The sequence below is a fragment of the Pteronotus mesoamericanus genome, unplaced genomic scaffold, assembly GCF_021234165.1.
Source record: "Pteronotus mesoamericanus isolate MK-2021 breed Mesoamerican mustached bat unplaced genomic scaffold, CSHL_Meso_final contig_90, whole genome shotgun sequence".
NCBI lineage: Eukaryota > Metazoa > Chordata > Mammalia > Chiroptera > Mormoopidae > Pteronotus > Pteronotus mesoamericanus.
In genome coordinates this window covers 8,662,956-8,678,077 of record NW_026555277.1, presented here as the reverse complement: position 1 = coordinate 8,678,077, position 15,122 = coordinate 8,662,956, and the positions used below count along the sequence as shown (strand labels likewise).

Sequence of the window (15,122 nt, the reverse complement as noted above, 5' to 3'; positions counted from 1 at the left end):
TTGCCAAAATCTTATTTTCCCCTTTATGAAAGATTTATTTTTTTGCAATATTAGAGAAAATTCTGCTATTACAGAAAGGTCATTAAAAATATTGCGTCTTTTTCTCTGCCCAGTAATAGTTTATTGCATTTCCAGTTCCATATTTATTTTTCTAAGAATCATGTAACTTTAGAGATGGAGGTCATCGAGTCCAGCCTCTTTTTTCAGATGTCAAAGTCGAGGACCAGAGAAGTTAAGTATCTATTGCAAGGTCATGGTTTGTAGCACTGCTAGATCAGAGGCCAAGTCACTTGAGGACAAGTCCAGTACACTTGAGAGGCAGCTAACAAAAATTTTCTGTCTTTTTATTATTAAACTTTTTTAAAAAAACTTTTGATTTTGAGACTGTTATAGATTCACATGCTGTTATAAGAAATAATACATAGAGATCCCAGAGTTCTTCACTCAGTTTCCCCCGATGGTAACATCTTGCAAAACTATGTTATATTGTAGTACAACCAAGATACTAATATTAGTCAACATACATTTCCATCACTGCAAGAATCCCTGCTGGTGCTCTGATAGCCACACCTACTTCCCTCCCTCTTAACCCCTGGCAACCACTAATTTGTTCTATAATTTTGTCATTTCAAGAATGTTACACAAATGGAATGATAGTCATGTTAACCTTTTGGGATTGGCTTTTTTTTACCCAGCACATTCTCTGCCCCAGGTTGTTGCGCATATCAGTAGTTCATTCCTTTTTTCTTGCTGAGCAGCATTCCATGGTATGGACATATCACAGTTTGTTTATCCATTCCCCTGTTGAAGGATATTTGGGTGGTTTCAAGTTTTAGGCTATTATGAATAAACTATCATATATATATTTTTGCATGAACATAAGTCTTCATCTTTCTGAGATAGATACCCAGGAGCGCATGTTTAGTTTTTTAAGAAACTGCCAAAACTGTTTTCTGGAGTGGCAGTACCATTTTACATTCCTGTCTTGTCTATGCTTTTGAAAACATTTTATTTTTCAGTTGCAGTTGACACACAATATTGTCTGATTTCAGTTGTCTTTGTTTTTAAATTAACTCACTCTCCTTGATTTTCAGACCTTAAATTCTGATAATAAATTAAAAGTCTTTGAAGTAAAATATTTTGGAAATGAGGAACAGTTAAATTAATTGGAATAATTAAATTGACAATTAGTATTTAACTTGACACAATAAAATTCATTAAAAATTTCTAAGGTTTAAAAGGCTCATGTTTTACACACAGTGCCTATATTTCTGTTGTGTTGCTAAATAGCATGCCGAATGGCTTTTTATAAACTAAGTAGTTTATAAATCTTAAATAGCAGTATGTGTGGGTCATACCAGCTCAGTACAGAGAGTAACACTCTTCTCTCTGTTCTCAGTGCTATTTAAAGAAATGGTCTGGGTCTGTCAGCTTGTACCTGATAGTAGAGATATTCACTGTTTCAGGCCCCTTGAGGTAGCCTTGGCTGAGCTATTGCTGAAACAACTGTGGGTCCAGGTTCCCACACAGTTACATAAAAACTTGGTGTCAATCTATTTCCCAAATAGAGAAGAGCATTAATCAGCCATGTTTCTTTTCAGAGATACGTAAATATAAGATGCGTTAGAAGTATCACTCTTTTCTTTCTGTTGCTTTTTTCCCTTTTTCTTTTTAAAAATCTCTATGCCTCATTTTAGGTTTTTTTTCTCTTTTAATTCTCCGTGTTCTTCTTTTTCTCTCTTCATTTATTTCTCTTTGACTTAGTGTAGCATATTCCTCTACTAGCGTCCACCCAGACTTGCTGCCTGCTCTCAGAACTGTTCTCTTCAGGGATTTCCCCAGCCTGTGGCTTGTCACAGGATGAAGTATTGGAGAGCCTTGTCTTTAGGTGACATTTCATGGTGTGGCTGTTAGCCCTAGCACCTTATTGATTAGTATTTGCTAAATAATTATTAAGCACTTGTCTTTGTGTGATATAAGTACAATTTAAAAGAAGCGCCCCCACAGAAATAAGGTGTAATAGTAACAGTGCTTCAGGGCTGTGACTTTCCCTTTCTGAACCGCGTGTCTGTTTCTCTTCTTAGGGGCTGCGTGGAGGCTCTGACCAAACCTCTTTCCAGTGAGAAAGTTGTCCGGCCAGCCCTCATCTACAGTCTCTTTCCCAACGTGCCTCCTACCATCTATTTTGGCACTCGGGATGAGAAAGGTAAACCTGGCCAAGTGTGTAAGCCCAGGAGAGCCTACAGGGGGACGCGAGTGAAGCTGGGAGGAGGTGGCGGAAGGGTGGGGAGGGGCTTTCCAGAACGGCTTTAATGGTGCTCGGTTCCCCTCCTGGTTCACTGGTCCAATAGGGAGACCTTTTTCTTGTTTGCCCTTGAGCTGATCCTTCTCCACCCCGTAATCTTTTGCTTCATTCTTGCCCTCTAACCTTGTTTCTTCCCCTTTCAACCTTCCCTGCTTTCTGTGCTTCTCATTCCTGTGCCTCCCACTTTCTTCCCCAAAGTGTACTCCTTTGAGACTCTGATCGGGAACCACCCTTAGTGACTTGCCTACCCAGAGAAAGTTGAGCAGTAGTGCCACCTTTTCCCTGTTGTACCCACAACTCTTCTCCTCTTCTCCACTCCCTCCACCCCGACTTTCCCTAGTGGAGAAGCTTCCCTGGGAGCAGAGGAAGCTGCTCCGGTGGAAGATGAGCACAGTGACCCCCAACATTGTCAAGCAGACCATTGGACGGTCGCACTTCAAAATCAGCAAGAGTGAGTCACTTGCCTTACTGTGATCCTGTCCTCAGCCCCAACAGATGGGCTTTGAGCAGGAAGAGTCCTAGATACCTCCTGTTATGTGGGACCCTGTCCTGAAGTTGCCAGCCTCATAGGAGGACATGGCTCCGAACTCCCTTTGGGCGGGAGCTTATTCCTCAAAATTGCAAGAAAGAGGGCCTTTGTTCTATCCCTGACCCCCAAGCCTCGCGTAGGACAGCTCCATGGTTACTCTTAGAAAATAGGGCCTGGGAGCTATGCCCAGGCGCAGGGTATTTCCGGGGCCTCTGGGCCTTTCTGTGTCCCAGGGGCTGACTCTCTGATGTGCCTTCTGTAGGAAATGATGACTGGCTGGGCTGCTGGGGTCACCACATGAAGTCTCCTAGTTTCCGATCCATTCAGGGGCATCAGAAGGTAGGAGCCCTTTCTGGGACACTTTTCTTTGGGGGTTTGTTCTAGACAGAAGGAGATAAGTATTGGGGGAAGAGGTGGATGACACAAAGAAGTCAGGAAGGCTCATGGGGGAGTGGACAGAGCGCAGGAGAGGGGGCAGTGTGAGACCCTCGCAGTTCACGCCCACCTAGTGTTCAGCTGCAGTGACATGGGCCGTTGCAGCCTCTCGAGGACACTTTATTCTCTAATGTGTCTTGAGGTCCAGCGTCTGCTTTCAGTTTATTAAGTTTCTCCTATAACCACTGCGCTTTACCTCCCTTCCCCCAAGCTGAATATGTATAAAGGGGACTCTGGTGTCACTTTGGAACAAATGGGTCCCTTGCCGGCATCCTCAGTGAAGGCTAGGTGTTCTTCTGTCTTTGTCCTATACACTGTCATAGAAAAAGACTTACCAGCTTTTTCATTTTAGGTAAGGTGGATAGCATGTCTGCCTTAATCACTATTATATGTCATGAACTATCAGCTCCTAGAAGTCACTAAATTTTGTTTTGTTTGTGTTTTAATCCTCTCTTGGTGAGTGCTTAACAGCTGAACACTTGAGTGAGGCTCATGAGACAGTGATAACAAGATGAAACAGGTGCTTAGAAAGTTGCTGAGGAAGTTGGAATGGAGTAGTGAGTCCTGCCAGCTTCCCCATGGTCTTACCTGGGTCCTCTCCCTGCTCTCGCCCTTTGTCCCTCCTGTAGCTAAACCACTTCCCAGGTTCATTCCAAATTGGGCGAAAGGACCGGCTATGGCGGAACCTATCCCGCATGCAGAGCCGCTTTGGCAAGAAGGAGTTCAGTTTCTTCCCCCAGTCCTTTATCCTGCCCCAGGATGCCAAGCTCCTGCGCAAAGCCTGGGAGAGCAGCAGCCGCCAAAAGTGGATTGTTAAACCAGTGAGTGGGTCACAGTGGGGAAGAAGGCCATTGTCTGAGAGCGAGAACAACAGAGTGTTGGCCATGAGCAAATCTCACCTCCTTTGCACTTGACTTCTAGCCAGCATCCGCTCGAGGAATTGGCATCCAGGTCATCCACAAGTGGAGTCAGCTCCCCAAGCGACGACCCCTTCTTGTACAGAGGTGGGTCTGCCTCCAGCTCCGCTCACAAGCCCATTTCCTCATTTCCTCACCCTGGAGGTTCCCTTTTTACCATGTTCTCCTGCCCTTGGTCCTCCCAGCCAAATTCCCTCCTCAGCCAGATGTTCTAAATCTTCATCTCAGGGACTGTTGGCTGGCTTTTGCTGTGGCTCAGTTACCCACTGAGCCCTGTCTCATCTGTCTCATTCCTGAAGCTGGCCTTTCCCTATGTAGGTATCTACACAAACCCTACCTCATCAGTGGCAGCAAATTTGATCTGCGCATCTATGTTTACGTCACCTCCTATGATCCTCTACGGATTTACCTCTTTTCAGATGGACTCGTCCGTTTTGCCAGTTGCAAGTATGTGGTGGTGGTCAGGTGTCACCCTAACAGCATTGGGGGTTTGTTTTCCTGAGAGGAAGGGAAACTGGAAGACACCCAAACAGAAAAATAACACATGTTTTGGTAGTTTCTATTACTGAAAGAGAAGGTGGGATATATGGGAAAACCTGGTCTTCCTTTCCGCCTTTGTATCTCGTTTTACACAAAACACTTTGCTCCTGACACTTCTGGTCACCATATATATGGTGTTTTTCCCATTCACCAAGCTAATCTCTGCAATACCTGCTGCGTGTCCTACAATATAACTCAATTCCGACACCATCTTTCTGGAGGTAGCATCAGATGCCACAGGTTAAAGGCTCGGCATCTCAAGGGTCCCCACTGCCCACTTCAGATGCCAGTCACAAGGCCAGGTTGCCACAGGTGCTGCTTCTGACCCATCAGCTGTAAATCAGAAGTTCCTATGACCCCCTGCTCAGGTTCCGTTAACTTGGTAGAGTGGCTCACAAAACTCAGGAAAATAGTGTACTTATGTTTACTGGTTGATTATAAAAGAATGTAAGTAAGATACAGATGAACTCCAGACAGAAGCTATATATAGGGCAAGGAACATGGGGAGGGGTGCAGAGATTTCATTTCTTCTCTGGGCGCACCATTCTCCCAACACCTCCACATGCTCACCTGCCCGGAAGCTCTCCGAACCCCATACTTCTGGGAGTTTATGGAGGCTTTGTCGCATAGCCATGATGGGTCATTAACTCCATTTTCAGCCTGTTTCCCTTCTCAAGAGAATGGGGGGCCAGGCTGAAAATTCCAAGCTTCTGATCCTGGCTTAGTCTTTCTGGTGCCCCGCCCTCATCTAGGAGCCCACCCCAAAGCTCCCCGTAAGAACAAAACACACTTATTACCCAGCGCACCATACGGGTTTCAGGAGGCCTGTGCCAAGAACCAGGGCCAGAGGCCAAATGTTAGAACAAAAGGTGCTCCCAGTGTTCCTAACACTTAGGATTTTATGAGAGTTTCAGCAACTCTGTCAGGAGTTGGGGACAGAGATGGGTATATGTATCTCTTATCATGAATTTAATATCACATGAAGAATGAGAAATAAGGAGGTCCTCTACTTCACTGAATCTGGGGGAGGGTCTTCCTGCAGGGCTGAGGTGGATAAAGGAGAGGAGTTTAGCTGCGGTGTTCTAGAAACCTTACCAAAGACATAGTTGTGAGGCTCTTGTGCATCCGAAAAGATCTGTCCACTTGTCCTTTTCCTCCTCAGGGTTTGGGAAAATGTTTGGACCATTGTCTGACTCTCTCACCTTCTTACCCCTGCCTTTGTCCTCCTTATTTGCAGGTATTCCCCTTCCATGAAGAGCCTTGGCAACAAATTCATGCACCTGACCAACTACAGCGTTAATAAAAAGAATACTGAATACCAGGCTAATGCAGACGAAACGGCCTGCCAGGGCCACAAATGGTACCTAGACAGTGTCCCCATGAAGTAGAGACCTAGAGGAGCACAGGGCTCAGGGGCTTGGGGAGGTTCAGGGAGATGGTGAATGGAAGGTTAATGCAAGACCCAAAGAACAATGACATAAACACTTGGCAATTCTGAATTGCATCCAGGCTCATCTCTGTCTTTATTTAAAACATCAAAAGAGATATGAAGAAAATACTGTTGTGCTTTTTATTTTTTTCTTTCTCCTCCTCACTCAATTCATAGAATATAACCCCAAATACTCCCGCCCTGTCTTCCCACGTTGCAGGGCACTGAAGGCTTTGTGGAACTACCTGAGCCAGAAGGGAGTCAATAGTGATGCCATCTGGGAGAAGATAAAGGATGTTGTTGTCAAAACCATCATCTCGTGAGTCACGCTGCCACCCTGGTGCAGGGCCTGCCACTGAATGCCCTCTTTTCTCGTGGGTTCCACACGGATGTGCTCCAGCCTTTTGACCATGCTGAGAACAGGGAATAAGAAGGAGTGGATAGAATTAAATGCTGCTCCTCTACTGAAACCCATCCTAGAAGCTGGCCCCAGAGCAGAGGCCTCTCCCGAAAGCTGCTTTTTTCTGGGTTGCTTCTGCTCTCCCATCTTTGGGCCACCCCATGGTCAGAGCAGCTCTGGGTAAGGCTTTCCTTCTCCCTGTGACCAGGTCAGAACCCTACGTGACCAGCTTGCTGAAGATGTATGTGCGACGGCCTTATAGTTGCCATGAGCTCTTTGGTTTTGACATCATGCTGGATGAGAACCTTAAGCCCTGGGTCCTGGAAGTCAACATTTCCCCGAGGTAGGTGGTGGTCTCAGGGCACTCACAGTGGAGCCCTTTCTTTAGCCTTGTGATCCTGTTTCCACTCCAGTCTTGCTGACTTTGGGAAGACCTTTCCTTCATTAAAATTTGTGTTTTCCCTTCTATATCTGCTCATTTATTCATTCTTTGCCATTATCTCAGGGTTTTTTGAGGATGGAGAGAGGCTATTTAAAATTGTTCTTTTGGCCCTGGCTTGTGTGGCTCAGTTGATTGGAATGTTGTTCTGTACACCAAAAGGTTCCCATTCAGGGCACACACTTAGATTGTGGGTTCGATCCCAGGTCAAGGAGCGTATGGGAGGCAACCAATCCATGCTTCTCTCTCTCTCTCTCTCTCTCTCTCTCTCTCTCTCTCTCTCTCTCTCTCTCTTTCTTTCTCTCTTTCTCACTCTCCCTTCAACTCTCTCTAAAATCAATAAACATATTTTAAAAATTTTTTAAAATTGTGTTTTGAACTTGCCACCACTTTCTTTCCACTAGTAAACGAAAGTCTTGGGCAAGAACCACCCTGACTAAGGTTATTCTCTATCTGTGGGTAAGAAGATCCCCATGATGGTGCTCATGAGTTTGAATGTCAGAGTCCTTTGCTCCCGCGGAAGCCAGGGAGTACATGGGACTAGCACTGACTTGGACATATAATTGGAAACAGTGTTGGAGTGTATTTTTAGCACTCTTTGCATCCTTTCCTTGCAGCCTCCACTCCAACTCTCCATTGGACATCAGCATCAAAGGCCAGATGATCCGTGACCTTCTGAACCTGGCAGGCTTTGTCCTGCCCAACACAGAGGATATTTCCAGCTCCAGCAGCTCCAGCAGCTCCACCACCAGGTCAGCCTCCTTGCTTTTCTGTGGCTCGGCTGGCAGCGTGAACAGCCCCGTCATGGGTGTGAGGAGTGAAGTCCGGGCGCTGCCACCTGCTTGGTCTCCTGTGCTGCTTGCTATGCCCCTGTAGTCTACCCACACACCTCTGCCCCCTCTGTGCCTCTAAAAGCGCATTTGGTTATGCTGCTCACCTACTCAAGAACCTCTGTAGGGCCTGGGCACTCAGCTTTCAGCTCCTCCCGTGGGTATTCAAAGCCCCAGCCTCCTTTTCCCAGGTACCCTTCCCTTTACTCCTCTTCTGGTTTCCATGTTCTGACAAACCAAACTGTTCAAAGATCCTCAGGGTTGGACCCCTAAAGGTCAGTTAATCTAGTCTCCTCTCTGACACATTTGTTGCCTCTTATTGTTTCCCCATAGTGCCCCCTCCTTTGCTCATGGGGTTTCTTCCTGAAATCCCCCGCAGCCAGACTTCCCTGTTTTCACTCCTCCCATCCATCAAAGTCTACCTCAAGGCAGCATGCTCACAGAGCCAACTCAGCGGGCTCTCTCCTCCATACCCCAGACCCCTCAGAACCACTCTTGAGGAAAGAGCCAATATTTAGTCAGTACTGCTATGTGTAAGGAAAAACTTTACACACATCTATAAGCTCATCCCTGCAGCAGCCCCATGAGGCTGATACTGGTATCCTTAGTTTACAGAACATCACTGGGATTTAGTAGCCCGTCCAGGGTTATTCAGCTACAAAGGGGTAGAGCTGGAATTCAATTCCTATGTTGCCCGTTACAAAACTTGCTTTCCCCACCATGCCTTAGAGACTCATGTTTGGCTGTGTGCTACAGTTATGTGTCATTTGACACCTGCCATCCCTTGATCTCCTTGGAGGCCATGTTTGTGCCTCGGTAGTCATTGCAGTTCTGTGAATGGTGAAATTGAGGTGCAGGGAGGTCAAGTAGTTTGTCCAGGATCACGTAGCTATAGGGTTGAGTTGGGTATTTACTAAGTGGTCACTAAATTAAACTAAACTGAAGTGCACAGCAATTATTCCAGGGTGTTTTTTTAAAAAAACAATTGAAATATTGACACTTTGTACTCCTTAAGTTCTTCCATGATACTTGCTTTGACTCTCAGGTGCTTGAATGGAGTATATTGCAGTCTGACCTTCTCAAGTAACATCTGTCCATATTTCTCTGTCTTTTCTTGAGAAGGCTATCTTCCTAGGCTGGACCCTCTTTCCATATGTCCTCAGGTTTGAAGCTGCTGATCTTACTCTTTCCCCCTTCTCACCCCCCTCCCTAGCCTGCCTAGCTTCTCCAGGGACAAATGTTGGATGGCCCCGGAGCAATTCACTGCACAGAAGTTAAAGAAAGCCTATTACCTGACGCAGAAAATTCCTGATCAGGTAGGAGATTACCTTCTCCCCAGTGCCAGCAGAAAGCTTCCCTGTGCAAACATTTGGAACCCCAGGGCAACCAGTCTAGGGCAGAGTTTTCTAACTCAGGCCCACAGTCCCCTTGGCATGCAGAGACCCATTGGCATGCACATCATTCTAGGAGAGAGACGGTGGCCTTTATCATGTGTTAAAGAACCACTGCTCTTGGGAAAAGGCTGTACTAGCCCACCCTTGTTCTCAGAGCTGTAGCCCCTTTGGGTTTCTTTCCCTGAGATGCAGCGAGCCCCTGGAAGGCTTGGCTCAGAGCAGGTGGGGGAGCCCGATGAAAGAGTGGCAGACACAGGCTATTGCACGGTCTGAGTTGCCGGATCCTAACAGTGATCCCATCAGACAAATCACTGAACCTCTGTGCCCCCGTGGCTCCCCTGACCCTGACCAAGAGTATCTTCATCCCCAGTGAGGCTCAGTGGACTTGGGAACAGGTGAGGTCCAGAGCTGGTCTACCAGGCTGCCTTGGTGGTCCCCTAAGAACCCTGGGGCCCTGGGACCCGCGTGGTGCTCACTGCCCCCTAGCTTCTTGATTCTCTGCCTCCGGCTTATATTTTTTGTCATGCCCTTTTCATCCATGTTCCTTGGGCCATAGGACTTCTATGCATCTGTGCTGGATGTCCTGACACCAGATGACGTTCGGGTTCTGGTCCAGATGGAGGATGAGTTTTCTCGCCGGGGTCAGTTTGAACGAATTTTTCCTTCTCGGATCTCTTCTCGCTATCTCCGTTTTTTTGAGCAGCCACGATATTTCAACATTCTCACCACCCAATGGGAACAGAAGTACCATGGCAACAAGCTCAAAGGTGATGTGTCCCCCCTGCCCACAGGAAGCTGATGTTTAGTGAGAGATTAAATCCCTATAGACCAGGAAATGGGCCTTCCTGGCAAAAAGAATTGGCCGGTTAATTCCACCCTCTTAAGTCCCACCCCTGCTAATCTTGTCCTAGGAGTAGATCTGCTTCGGAGTTGGTGCTACAAAGGGTTCCACACAGGAGCCATCTCTGATTCTGCTCCACTGGTGAGTGATGCCATTGGGAGGGAGGGGTCAGCCCTGTCTCAGGCTCCCCTCTCCTGCCTGAGGAGTGCCGCCTGGGTGGGGCGTGGGTCCAGGTGCTCTCACTGATCCCTTGTCAAAGGAATGATTGGCTCTAGGATTCCCTGGGTACCTACATTTCAAGGGTCCAAAAGTGCTTTCTGGCCTCAGCCTTTTGTCTGAATAAGAAGAAACCAAGACCTTTTCCCATACGGGCCCAGGCCTGAGGGTAGGGGAGGGGAGAGCCCATGATCGTCACTCAAAGGCGGAGCTGGGAGAGCGTGCCAAGACCCCAGACAGCTGAGTCTCATCGTTGCCTTTGCTTTTAGTGGTCTCTCCCGACATCACTTCTGACTGTCCCAAAGGGTGACGTGACGCTCGGTGCTTTACACAAATCAGAGACTGGCAAGCTGGGGTGAGTGCCGCCTGGGTGCAGGGAGGGTGTTGGGTGGGAGTTCGAAGACTTTAAAAAAGAATTTTAATTACAGTTGCCTTATAATACTATATTAATGGTGTGAGTTTAGGGAGTTTTGTTCCTTTCCCTCCTCCCAGATTATGAGATCTTCCTGGTGGATCTCCTTGGTATGGCCAGGAAGCTTTGCTGAGCAGAGTCATCTGCGGAAGGGGCCGCTTTCAGCCGTACTCACTCGCTGTAGGAAATCGTTAGCCTTCCTACCCTCACACACATCCACACCTACACTTAAGCTCTCAACCCCTCCGATAACTAAAATCTATTTTATGATTATTCATACCTGCATATAATTGTGTCAGTGACACTGTAATGTCATGAAGACCTGGTCCAGACTCTGAAGGCAGATCACAAGTTGAAGCTCAGCCATTTCTTTGTCCCCATTCCCTTCAGAAAACACAGCTCCTCTGAGGAAATCATTCCACTCTCTGAAGATGGGACTACACCCAAGCCCAAGAAGACCCATGTTTGTCTTTTTTTCCTCTTTTCCCAGGAAATCTACTTCCTCAAAAGACAGCGAGGACACCAGCAAAGAGCCTAGCCTTTCCATGCAGGTGCTACCTGTGAGCAAGTACTCTGGGAAGACTTCGAGATTCTCTGCTTCCCCCATTTCCCAGTCAACCGGTGACTCCCTCCTGGCTGCTGTGAGCCCATGACTGGCCTCTTTTCACTAGCCCCTGCTCAGGAGCACCAGCGTTAGCTACCTCACAGGACGTGGCCTATCGGCCAGCCTGAGTCCCTACCCCCTCTACCTTGCCCCTCTTCAGAGTATTTTTTTGAGGTTGATGAATTAGAGAGATGGGTATCTGGAGGGCTGGCAGGGTGGTGGGGATGGGGAGAAGGTGAGGAAGGTTCACTGGCTGGTACCTCATATCTCAGCAGAGAAGCCAATGATGGCCACTTAGCCTTATAAAGCAGGGTTTGGTTTCTACCTTCAGAGAGCCATGTGTGGTTTGTTTTAGGCCTTGGTGCACTGATTGAACTAGAGTTCAAGAGGAGAAAACAGGCCTGAAGCCCTTTGTAACTGAGGAGGTTCCTCTGAAGGTTCACATTTCCTCACTTCTCACCCTCTCTCCTTCCCTCCCCCTCTGTGCTGAGGAGCCACTTTCAGAAACCTCCAGACTTCTTCGGTAGACAGGGAGAGGCCATGACGTGATGAAAGCATTTCCTGTCATGCTAGTCTTGGGAGCTTCACCACCTCTAGACCACTTGTCTTTTCATAGATCCACCCAGGCAGTAGCCCTTGGCCTTCTTAGTCTGACCTCATATTACTACTTGGTCAGTCTTCTAGACTTCTAAATCATGGATGTTACCTCTTCAGCTCTTGGTTTTTGGAGAGTAAGAGGTTCTGTGAACTTTGTGAATTTCCTACAGCCCCAGTGAAGGAGCCTAGATAATCCTAGTTGGTTGCCTGTGTCCATATATGGAAGGACACAGCCCTGTGGGCGAGTGGGAAAAACTGTGATTTCCCCACAACGCACAGGAAGGCTCCTGTTCTGTTTACTCCTTGCGCTGTCTCTGATTAGCGGGCCTGGCTCATGGGTCACTAGGACAAGCAGAGGCAGTTGGGGTGGCAGAGAGGTTTCAGGAGCAGTTACCATTGCAGGATGGGCTTCCAGTCAGACTGCTGGCTAAACCCTTGTGCTCTTAACTGAATCTACCTCCCTCTCCAAGACTCAGTAAAACAGTGACTGTTCAATAAACGTTTGAGTGAGTGAACTGTACAGACAGAGATCTCCAAGGACACGAGCACCTGAACTAGAAGGCCTCCTTCTCTCTCCCCTGGGGCAAGGTGGAGCCCAGGGGGTACAAGCTGGGAGAGTGGGATCAGAAAGGTGGTTTTCACGTGAACTACACCACTCCTTAACTTGGCACTTCTTGGTTGCTGCCTGCCCCCTCCCCAGCCCTGTAATCGCTTCGCTTCGCTTTTCTAGCAGCAAGGCCAAACAGGAAGCCAACTGGCCCCTGTGCGTGAAGGCCAAGTTTTCCCCGCTGTACATCAGGCAGGAAGCTCTGCTCACAGTCCCACCCTGGGCTCTGCCTTCGTTCTCTGAGCTACCCTGTTTCATGGCTCCTGGTGTTCTGTGGCAAGCTGGGGTGGAGCCATGGAACAATCACTAAGCAGCCTGGCTAAGTAAGGCCGCACAAGTAGGTGGCTGTGCTGGCCAGCGTGAAGGCCGTGTGGACAGTTGGGGAGGAAGCTTGGTGGCAGAGTCCTGGGGCAGCTTCTGCGGCTCAGTAGTAAGGACTTCAAATTGAGGCCCAGCAGAAGTCATTGAAGCCAACTCCTTCTTGTCCTACCTCAATGCAAAAATGTCACAATGAACCTTGTGTCAAGGACAGTAAGCAGCCTTCCTAAGAAAACTAGCCACCTGCCTCAGCAGTTTTGTGTCTCATCCTCTGGTCACGGGCTTAGGTATAGAGGCCTGCCTGAGCTGCTTTGGCCCTTGGCAGCCAGCTTCGGTTCTTTGGTCTGCCTTCCGAGAATCCCCAGACAGCACAGCCAGCCCGTGTCCATCCGCCTGACCGGAGAGGGAACCAGCATTTCAGCACAATGGAAGTGTGGGCCGGGTGGGTAGGACTTAAGAAATTAAATGACTGATGAAAATAGAGAGTTCTTAGTGGTTTAAAACCTGTTTATACATACATTGTTTTTAATCTTAGTCATATTTGAATATCTGATGTGTTTTGCTGGGTGGAAGAAGGAATGGGACTTAGGTATCCTATTTCCCTTTCACCCTTGAGAGAAAATTAAATCTGGCTTATTAAGCATTCAGCATCCATACTTAGCAACAAATACCCACAGGATAAGGTACTCATCTAAATAAGGAATTTTGAAGAAGTTATGGGATTCTTTGAACGTTTAAATTTTGGGGGTATGGTAGAATAAATGTCAGAACATGTTGGTTTCCTAAGTTGATAACTTACGCAGTCCCTGTTTGGAGAAAGGGGCATGCAGTACGGAGTATTTCTGAAGCACTGGAGTAAGGATTTGACGTAGAAGGCAGGGAGGGTGGTGACTATTGCTGTTTACCTCAGAGTCACTCAGTATTGGTAAAAAACTAAGTGACTTAGAGTGAATACTAACAAAGAGGTGGCGTTGTGATAGGAAGCGAGCATGGCTGACCTTGGGTTCAAATCTCAGTTCTGCTCTTTGACCTCAGCTGCCATTTAATTTTTTAAAGTGTTTTTTTTAATATGAACATGATACCTACACACATGCACTGCAGGATTATGAAAATTAAGTAAAACATAGTCAAAGCACTTAGGACTTAGAGGGCCCTTATTTCATGGTTACCCCTCCCTCCATTTGCTCTCTGAAACTTGCTTTGGGTAGGGGAAGGCAGGCAAGAACTATAGAACCTTTTACACGAGGGAAGCCGCTGTAGAGCCTTTTGGAGGTGGAGAAGTTCCAGAACAGGCTTTAGACCTTCACCTTCACCCCGGGCACACAGAAACACTATCATTCATTCTGTTGCACTTTGTGTTGGGGATTTATTTCTTTGGTTAAATAGTTCACAGAATTGCAAGCTCCCTGGGTAAGGAAGCACATCAGCATTTGAAGTATGTGAATGGAATGAAATTACTGTCTTACCCCAGGAGAAGCTTTGATTTAAAAAAACAAACAAAAAAACCCCAAGGGAGCAATGGGTGCCCAGTGACTGGAAAAGGGAGGAGCATGGTAAACAAAAGAAAAGGGACCTTGAACTCCAGCTGGAGCCAAAGAACACACACACCAACCCAACAGCTCTGCCAACAAACAGTTGTCATTGCAGGTTCATTCTGATTCCAAGCTGTTTAGTCACCCTAGCCAAAGGACACACCTGGATGCCTCCCAGGGCCATCAAACATAGGGCCAGTGACGGAGGTTGACGATTCGGGTACACGGTTCATTCCTTTCCCATGTCAGTTGAAGAAGTTGCCCAGAGACAGCTAGGAGACCTCTCCTCCTGGCTTCCTCTGGATTTGTCCTTTAAGGCTAAGGCTCGGCTGTCCACTGTTTGAATGTCCTAACTGCTTTGAGGCATAGAAGCATTGATGGTTTCCAGAGTTATGTGACTATGGTGCTCCATTTCATGCCACTTGAGATTCTGATCCAGCCCTGGAACAACCCTTGGCCTCAGGTGCTCCTCCCCACTGAGAGTTTGCACCCTCATTCATATCAAGGCTTATTCGACTTGACCTTTCCTAAGCTTTGAGGCGAGGAAAGCTGCTGGCAGTCTTTTGTTCTTGGCAGATGTCTCATGGGTGAAAGAATACAGGAAGGGTCAGTAGTGGCAGGGTAGCTGTTTTCAAAACCCATTTGTGTCTTTATTATATAATGGACTGAGATACATAGAATGCTAGAGACTCATGGCAAAAGCCAGCACAGTTTTGAAAACATTCAATCTAAGTTTCTATTAGTAAAATGGGGAGATGAAAGCCTACTTCACAGGAT

General features: G+C 47.2%; 1 protein-coding gene across 1 annotated transcript in view; it reads left to right on the top strand.

The window, feature by feature from the left end:
* The window catches only part of TTLL4 (tubulin tyrosine ligase like 4), a 35,449-nt gene extending 22,059 nt beyond the window's left edge, over positions 1-13,390 (top strand). Inside the window, exons 5-19 of the mRNA XM_054585654.1 lie at positions 2,085-2,206; positions 2,646-2,756; positions 3,097-3,173; positions 3,899-4,090; positions 4,191-4,273; positions 4,505-4,633; positions 5,964-6,086; positions 6,376-6,474; positions 6,764-6,898; positions 7,612-7,746; positions 9,038-9,140; positions 9,775-9,985; positions 10,130-10,200; positions 10,545-10,630; positions 11,178-13,390. Coding sequence (XP_054441629.1) covers positions 2,085-2,206; positions 2,646-2,756; positions 3,097-3,173; positions 3,899-4,090; positions 4,191-4,273; positions 4,505-4,633; positions 5,964-6,086; positions 6,376-6,474; positions 6,764-6,898; positions 7,612-7,746; positions 9,038-9,140; positions 9,775-9,985; positions 10,130-10,200; positions 10,545-10,630; positions 11,178-11,340 — 1,840 coding nt within the window. The 3' untranslated portion in view covers positions 11,341-13,390. The remainder of the gene's footprint in view (positions 1-2,084; positions 2,207-2,645; positions 2,757-3,096; positions 3,174-3,898; positions 4,091-4,190; positions 4,274-4,504; positions 4,634-5,963; positions 6,087-6,375; positions 6,475-6,763; positions 6,899-7,611; positions 7,747-9,037; positions 9,141-9,774; positions 9,986-10,129; positions 10,201-10,544; positions 10,631-11,177) is intronic.
* Positions 13,391-15,122: the final 1,732 nt, after the last annotated feature.